This window comes from Panthera leo, chromosome E1 (assembly GCF_018350215.1).
Source record: "Panthera leo isolate Ple1 chromosome E1, P.leo_Ple1_pat1.1, whole genome shotgun sequence".
Lineage (NCBI taxonomy): Eukaryota > Metazoa > Chordata > Mammalia > Carnivora > Felidae > Panthera > Panthera leo.
In genome coordinates this window covers 40,174,746-40,183,338 of record NC_056692.1, presented here as the reverse complement: position 1 = coordinate 40,183,338, position 8,593 = coordinate 40,174,746, and the positions used below count along the sequence as shown (strand labels likewise).

The window sequence follows — 8,593 nt, the reverse complement described above, 5'->3', positions numbered from 1 at the left end:
TAAAAGAAGCCCCAGAGAGCTCCCTCCACCCTTCCACTACGTGAGGACCACAGTGAGAAGATAAGACAGTGCCTGGGTGGTTCAGTCGGTTAAGCATCCAAGTCTTGATTCTGAGGTCATGATCTCACGGTTCACGATATAGAGCCCTGCGTTGAGCTCTGTGCTGACAGCGTAGAGCCTACTTGGAATTCTCTCTATCCCTCCCTCTCTCTTTCTCTGCCCCTCCTTCGTGGGTGGGCACGCTCTCACGCTCTGTCCCTCCCCTGCGCTGTCTCTGAAAATCAGTAAACATTAAAAAAAAAAAAAAAAAAAAAAAAAAGGAGAATTAGTGCCATAACCATCTCTTTTGGTCCTGCAGGTTCTTCCAGTCTAAGGCACAGAAATGGCCTCACGACTCCTCGGCCCGCCTCCCGTGGTGCGCTCTGAGGGACCCGCTCCCTGCGCTGAAGGGGCGCAGGTCTGGATTGGAAATAGACACACTCTTGAGCACTGCCGGCCGCCGGATGAGGGACGCTCTGGGGCCACAGGGGACGAGGTTGGAGGAGTCTTCAGGGGGAGCCCTCTAAGCGGGGTCTGCAGCAAGAACAGGTGTTTGCCAGGGTGGAAGGAGGTGGGCGAAGCGAATGAGGGCTAGAGGTAAAGCACGAGGAAAGGTAGTAAGACGAATTAAGAAAGAAGAAGGGCTGTCAAACGGCTGGAGCCCCGGGAGCGTGAGCGCGAGGACCAGCGTGTGACGCGCCGGACTGGGCAGCGCGTTGAAACAGTCCTAGGGTCGGGATGCATCTCCCAGCCACCGGGGAAAGCACTACCCTGCGCTAACTCCCAGATCACATCCAGGGAGGGCAGCCGGCAACGCCCGCGGGAATGGAGGGAGGCTGTGCCCCCCAGGTAGGGACCTCGGGGTCCAGGTACCCGAAGTCCAGGGAAGCCGAGACTTTGGGCAGAACCATTCTCCGGAGGTGGAGAGGAGAGTAGAAACTCTGCACTCGGAACAAAGCCCATGGAACCGGCCGGAACCGCCATTCGACTCTCTCCTTGTTCTGATTTTTTGCGCTCTGCTCCACCACCTCCGTCCCCTCGCGCGCGACTCCCAGTCCCGGGCACCACTGGTTGCTCCCCGGCTGCCCCCTCCCGCGCGTGGTACGGGCCGGCGGGCGAGCACTCCAGGCGCAGGTTATAAAGGCGGGGCTGCGGCAGCAGACTGCGGACTCAAGATGCGCCCGAAAGAGCCCGGGCAAGGCCTCGTGGGGCAGCGCTTCAGAACCCGGGCTCCAGCGGGAGTCACCCCCGCACCCCCACCCGCAGCCCATTCCGCTCCAGAGCCCTCAGCGCAGCCTGCACCCGCCCCTGCGCAGGCACTGACGGAAGGACCGCGAACGGGATCCAGATCCCCATCCGTCTCGGGACCCGCCCCCGCCGGAGCTCGCCCGACCTCCAAGGCTGGATCCCCGACAGGAACACCGCGCGCGTCCGCATTCGCCGCCGCCCAGCGGAATGCCCAGTTTGGGCCCGGCAACTCGGACGCGCAGTGGACTCGCTTCATATTCCGAGGGCCCATTGGTCCCCGGGCCACTGGCCTGGGGACTGAGAAGGCGGCGGGCATCTGGAAGACGCCGGCCGCCTACATCGGACGGCGGCCTGGGGTGTCGGGCCCCGAGCACGCCGCCTTTATTCGGGAGCTGGAGGAAGGTAAACCGGATCCCCGGGACCCCAGAGCGGGTGGGACCTGGGTATTTCCAGGCAGAAGGGGGGGGGGGGCGTCGGTTCCAGGCGCCCCGCCCCCTCTGGCACTCAGTCTCACCCTTCCACCCACTTGCGTTGTCACTGCGGTGCCTGTTCGGACGCCTCTTGCCCTTCTTCTCCAACCTTCTGTCGTCCCCTGATTGCTGTCGGAGGGTCAGGTCGGCGCACCAGCGCGCTCGTCCGCCCGGCTCTGCGCGTCTGTTGCTCCCCAGATCTGCGCACTCTCACGGTCCCCCCTGCCCCGCCCCACTCAGTCAACCGCAATTCCAGGAGAGGGGCGGGGGGCTGCGGGAGGGCGCTGCCAGGCTCGCTCTGAGCTTGTGCTCGCCCGCCGCACCAAGCTGGGGAGGTGGGTGGGCGGAGGTGGGTTTTGTCAACCTTTTGGCTGCGGGTGTCGAAGCCCGGCTTTTCCCAGACTCGGGGTGGGCGGGGCCTCAGGTTTCTTCCCCTTGTACCCTCTCCTGGGTCGCGGGAGATCTCTGGATTAGGTCTGGAGGCTCAGGAGCCCCTACTGCGTGCTGGAAAAGTCTCTCCCGCCTCTCCACACGCAACAGGTGCAGGGTGGGTGACTGCGTCTGTTTTATGACCCATGAGGCTCCAGTCGGCCGAGAGCGCCCTCCGGGTAAGAGGTGATGAGTCAGTCTGGGGCTGTACTTTCGCTAGCCTCCTGCATTCCCCTGGTACCAGGGACTCGGGCGTCCTGAGAACTCATTTCCACCTGAGCTTGGAGGACTGTGATCCCTTGACCTCACCTAGGCCCCTCCAGGGCACAAAAGAGCCCATTTGGCCCTGGGAGCAGGGGAAAGGAGTGCTGGGTACTGGGGGTGTCTGGAGAGAATAGTGGGGGCAGGAAGGGAGCTCTCTTGTCGCTGACTCTTGTTGTTGAGGGAGAACTGAGGATCGGACAGGAAACAGTGGGATGTGGGGTAGCGTATGTCCTCCCTTTTCCCACCTTGGCCTCCACTCCTGCTTTTGCAGCGCTGTGCCCCGACCAACCCCCACCAGCCGAGATCACCCAAGAAGATGTCAAAGTGATGTTAAATTTGCTAGAGAAGCTGTGTACTGCTTTCCCTGTCCGGCCCAGCCTGAGCCTTAGCCAGGCCTCTGTTTTCATTCTCCCCTGGAGGGGTAGGAGTCTTGTCTTTTTCCTGCCTGATTATTTCTCTGGGAGCCGAGCCAGGGGTCCCTCTTATGGAAGGCAGGTATATGCCGGATATCCAGGCCAGAATTGCTTGTAGAGCCATCTGGTCTGATGTGGTCTTCTCCATAAGGGGAAGCTGAGTCAGGCCCCACAGTGTGTCGATGGCAGACTTTTTTCTAGTACCCTGGAAAACTAGGGTGTGGGGAACGTTTCCCCTAGTGGCCTAGCTTCCCTTTGACCCCTGTGTACTCCCTTGCTTCTCCCACCTGTCTGGGAGAGCCCAGAAAACAGGAAAGTATTCCCCGTGGATGGGGGTCCCTCTGCAGAGAGAGCGGGACCTAAATACTGTGGCTCGCATTGGCCAGTCCCTGGTGAGACAGAACAGTGTTCTGATGGGGGAGCACAGGAAACTGGAAGCCATGCTGGGCTCAGCCAGGGAGGAGGTAACCGGGAAGGGAGGAGGGGAGGGAGTGTGCCATCTCAGACCTACCTACAGCACCCCCACCCTGCCCCGTGCCTGGACCTGTGCTCACCCCCGCCTGCGTTCCGACAGGGCCCCTCTCCCCCACTGCCAGATTTTACACCTCAGATACCAGGTGAGCTTGAGAGATGACCTCCTTCAGCTCTACTCAGACTCTGAGGAGGAGGAGGAGGAGGAAGAAGAGGAGGAGGAGCCGGAGGAGGAAGAGCAGCAGCACTATCATTCCTATGGAGCCCCTGAGCCGTGAGTGTCCTGCCTTTTCACCTGGGCAGCCCCTTCTCTGTGCCTCAGTTTCCCTGTGTGCAAACAGGAACACTGACGGTGCACCTGCCGGCAGGGTTGCTGGGACTAATGGAGACCGCCACACTGAGCCCAGGTGGGCAGCCTCCGGGTGGGCTGGGACCTGGGTCCCCTACCCCCTGGCTTCTGTGGCTCTCACTCCTAGGACTTGTCTGTGGGAGACGGAGGTCTTGCACGACTGCCCGCAGCTGGAAGCCCTGCAGGAGCAGCTGAGGCTGCTGGAGGAGGAGAACGAGCAGCTGAGGAGGAGTTGAGCAGGTGGACAGAGGGCACATCCACGGCCAGGGGGTGTTGACTCCCCTGCCCCTGCCTCTCTCCCTCCCTCCAGGCCTCTCAGCTCTACCCCCTTGATTGTGTGGAGCAGTTTTGTACGTGAAGTTGTAACTTGGGGTGGGGGGAAGAACTCAGAACTCGGAGTTTGGAGACCTGAGTTCAAGTCCCCACTCTGGCATTTCTTAGCGGTGTGAGCTTGGACGGTGTTCCTTGACCCGCTGAACCTCCGTCGTTAGCATGGGGAGGAGTACTCTCAGCCCTGTGGACCCTTCCAGAGGCACAGCTGAGGAAGTGCTTTCTGCACCCTGTAAAATGCTGTACAGAAGCCCCAGGGTCCCTCTAAGCCTGTGGCCTTTTGTTATTTGGGGCACAGGAAGAAGGGGCCTGGAAGCAAGGAAGGGAAGGAGCCGGGAGCTGCCAGAGATCAGGCGCTGAGGCACCGGGGCCAGGCCAGGGGCTGTGCTGCTACTGTGTGTTTATGAAGAAGAGGGAGGCACAGCGTTGGTCCCTGGGGAGCTCAGGTCTGGCTGTGAGCTGCAGACACAAGATGGCTGAACTCATGCTGTTCCCCTCCCCCCAGGCCTGACCTTCCTTCCCCCTGGGTTCCTCAGCTCCCCCGTTGGCCCACAGGTCCCCAGATCCCTGGCATGGGAACTGGTCCCTAAGTTCTGTTGCTCCCACCTCCTCAGAGAGGCTTAAGTGTCTTTTCTCCTCCTCACCTCCCTGACTCTAGCCCAGGCCCCCGGTCTTAACCGGTCTCCCTGCCTGGATTGCTGCCCTTCCGGGTCATTCTGCACACAGCCCAAATAAGTTTCCTAAAACCAAATCTGACCACGTCATCCTCTGCCTAAAACCCCAAGTTTCCCATTGGCCAAAGGGTAACCTCAACCCCCACCCCAGCCCCAGCGTCAGAGCCCTCCCAGTGTCTTGTGATTGCCTCCAGGCCTCTCCACCCCCTGTCTGGGCCTTGTTTGCCATTCTGTGCCTGGCGGAGCCCCGCTTGCCCCGCAGAGGCAGACCTTGTAAGGCAGGACAGGGTGTCGCAGCTGAGACCCCCAGCGCGCCCATTGTACTCGCTCCATCGGAGCCCAGCCTACGCACTGGCAGGATTTCCTCCCCCATCACTTGCCCCACTAGACTTGAGCCCCGTGTGTGCTGGGACCAGGCCTGGCAGACTGGTCACCCAGGGCCTTGCTCCGTGTCAGTTAACTAACATTTACGGAAAGGAGACCAAGTGAGGAAGGCGAATCCTGCAAAGGCGGACCCCCCGCCCCCCCCACCCCCCCGCAGGAGCTGAGGGGCGGGGTGGACAGAGGCAGTGGGAGGGCCAGACTGGTCCCTGGAGGCCAAGGGGGCCAGAGCCGACTTTCTGTCCCCGCTTGTCGCCAGCCGCCAGCCGAGGCCAGCCAGCAGATGGCTGAGCTGTCAGAGGTGCTGGTGCTCAGGAGGGAGGCCCAGGACCAGTAGCAGAGGGAGGTCACCCAGCTGCGGGCCCAGGTCCTGAAGCTGCAACAACGCTGCCAGTTGGTGCGTCCGGGTGTGCCCAGGGCTCCCTCTTGTCATGGCCCCGCCACACCCAAGCCCCCTCCTCCCTGTCCTCACCTCATGGGGCTTTTGGCTCGGCCAGGCCCCAGACCCCTCTCTGCGTCAGAGTCCCGAGTTGGAGGGGATCTCAGAGAGCCCTCATTCTTCCCCCTCCTTGTCCCAGGGAGGGGACCAAGTCCCAGAGAGGGTCACAGCGTGTTCCAGGAACCAGGCCGCATGACTCTCCTGCCTTATGTGGCCTCATTCTACGTGACTTCTTACTTAAAGGGCTGCCAAAGCCTCACCCATGTGCCTGGGAAGACCTGTCGGAAGTGGTGGGGAGGCCTGGGGGGAGGGGTGCTTACCAGTCTTGGGTCCTTCCAGCATGGGGCTGAGACTGAGAAGTTGCAGCAGCAGCTGGCTTCGGAGAGAGTAATCCAGATGCGGCTCCAGCATGAGGTGAAACTGTCCTTGGCTCCTGCCCCTGCCCTCGAGAGACCGTGACCCAGAGCGGGGAGCTCGGGGCCCTTGGTCGGCTGCCTGACTTTCCTGGGAGGACAAGCTCCTTGAGCCGGGACTGGGTCTGTCCCTTTGCACACCCTCAGCGTCTGGCATGGGGCCTAGCAGGTGGTGTCTGAGTGGAGTAGAGTCCAGGGACCTATCTGGGGGCACCCTGTGTCAGAGTCTGGGCCTCTCGCCTCTTAGCCCCCTGGGGAAAGGGTGGGCTGGGTGGGCCTGGGTCCCAATAGAACCTGCAAGTGGCTTCCCAGCTGCAGGACCTACGGGAGAAGTACACGGAGCGTGGGGGCATGCCGACCCAGGCTCAGGAGGAGGTGAAGACCCTCTGCCAGCAAGCGCCGGGGTCCACTGACCCTGTCACCCGCCTCACACACGCCGTACCTCTGGTGAGGACCCCCGGCTGCCCGCTTTTGCCTGTGTGCTTGTGCCTCAGCCCCGCTGGCTGATTTCCTTTCTGTGCCTGGGAGTAGGGGCTGGAGTTCTGTGGGGATCCCCTGGTAATACCCCTTCTCCACCACAGGAGGCCCTTCCTGGTTTTCAGGAGGCCCTGGCTGAGGAGCTCAGAAGGTCTATAAGGATTATCTCGGACCCTGTGTTTTTTATGGAAAGGTGCGGTGCCGGGACCCCCAGGCCCTTGCCTGACCCACACTCACTTTCCCAGAGTGGGGAGGGGGTTTGCTTCTGACCTTCCTTCACTCCTGGCGCCCCTCGTTCGCTGCCCCAGCCCCTCCCCCGCCCCACCCTTTTCTCCGTCCCCATGTCTGGGCCCGTCATTTCTCCCCAGGACTTTTTCACATGTTGGGGCCCGCAGGGACTTTGCGGTTTCAGCTAATGTTGCCTTGGGACAGTGAAAGCCCTTTTCTCTGTTGAAGGAATCATGGGAAGACTGAGAAGGAGGAGATGTCACACCTGGGGTAAGCTGGCTAGGGGCTCTCCCATCAACCACCCTCACTTTTCAGCAGTCAGACAACCACCTGCAATCCTGCCGCCCTAGAGAAGGCCTTATGCTCTGGGCTGGCTGGGTTGAGTTGTTCTGGAAGGGGCTGCTCCCTTTTCTTTCAAATCTTGCCCCATAGGTGGTCATCTGATTTAGGCTGTTCCAGGTGGGAACCGAAGCCTTTCCTTCACCTTGACAGAGGCTGAGAGTGAAGGAGCACTGGCCTGGGAGCTGGAAACATTTGGGACTGAGTCCCAACTTGGTCCCTTTATTGGCTGTGTCCTTGGCCAATGGCTTGAACTGTCTGAGCCTTACTAAAATGGATTTGTTCCTATGGCAACTAGCTGTGGGATGGGCTGTAAAGGTTAAATCATGGAGGGGAGCAGAAGGAATATTATTATCCTTGCCGGTCTGTTCTGTGCAGCAGGGTGGCGGTACTAGGAGAAAGCAGGGTTTGTGCAGTGTTTGGTGACCCTCCTTCCTACCTGGTGCCTGGGCTGGGTGTTTGAAGCCTTGAGGCGGGTACCCAGCTCCCTTTTCCCCTAGTTGGGACAGAACTGAGGAGTAGCCATTGGATCTATGTGTAGACTGGGGCAGAGAGCACGAGAGCTCCTCAACCCTCGTGGCTGGAGATGTCCTAGGGGCAGGTGGAAGGGGGGCGTTGGGGTCTCTGCCTGGGGTTGGCCTTCAGGGGCACAGAAAGACTTTCCTGTCTCCCTGCCCAGATACAGGCTGTGCTGCAGTGAGGTGCGAGAGCAGGACCGGGGCTTAGAGGCTGAGAAGGGTTACTGACAGCAGAGGATTTTGTGGCGGAAGATTTTGTGCCTGTGGAGGAATTGGTGCCTGAGGAGGAACTGGGGGCCACAGAAGAGGTGGCGTCAGCTGAGGAGGGGGCAACAGAAGAGGCAGAGCTGGTGTCTGAGGAGGCCGAGGCCTGGGAGGAGGTGGAACCGGAGCTGGATGAGGCAACGCAGGGGAACGTAGTGACCTCAGTGCTGGAGGCTAGCGGCTTGGGCCCCTCTCGCCTAAACATGAAGCGTGTCTTCCAGCAACTGGCTAACTGGCTGGATGCGCATTATAGTCGGCAGCTGAGGCCGAAGATGCTCCAGAAAGGTGAGTGCTCCCACAGGGGCCTCCCTCCGGCCAGCCAGACCAGCTACAGATCATCAATGAAAGGTGAGGGTAGGTGAGCCCCCCAAATGCTCACTTACCCCAGCTTGGCCTCACCCAGTGTGATGATTTGCATGGAATTTGCATATCATTTGGATAGGCACCTCCAGGTTCCTTCAGTGGGAACTATGGCCCCAGGGCTCATTTATGTGGAATTTGCTTAGGATTCCAGATCTCTACCCCTTTTTCTCCTGGGGGTCTGGGCTGAAGGTCATGACCAGGACTGCAGCCCCCTACTGTGCCTCTGCTTCCCGTCTCTGCTGTCCCCTTCTCCCTGTCTCCCACTCTGCCACCCGATCCCCGAGGCTTCCCAGCCCTGCAGTAGTGACAGCAACAGGTACAGGGAGCGGATCAGAGCAGCAGCCCAGGGTGCTGACCCAGCCCTTTCAGAGGCTGGAGGAGGACTGGGCCAACCATCCTCCCAGGGCCTGGGAGGAAGAGGGGTGTTCTGGGGGCCACCCAGGCCACTGGGACAAAGGTCTCTGCCAGCAAGGGTCGCAGCTGG

The 8,593-nt window shown here is 60.7% G+C and overlaps 1 protein-coding gene across 1 annotated transcript; it reads left to right on the top strand.

Annotated features, from left to right (window-relative positions):
* Positions 1-1,214: 1,214 nt before the first annotated feature.
* On the top strand, positions 1,215-8,203 carry HAP1 (huntingtin associated protein 1). Its single transcript, XM_042914487.1, is given in 11 exon segments — positions 1,215-1,689; positions 2,722-2,816; positions 3,181-3,327; positions 3,460-3,608; positions 3,811-3,914; positions 4,175-4,245; positions 5,328-5,465; positions 5,847-5,921; positions 6,502-6,595; positions 7,610-7,702; positions 7,705-8,203. Coding segments are annotated over 11 exon segments (1,845 nt in total). The 3' UTR covers positions 8,109-8,203.
* Positions 8,204-8,593: the final 390 nt, after the last annotated feature.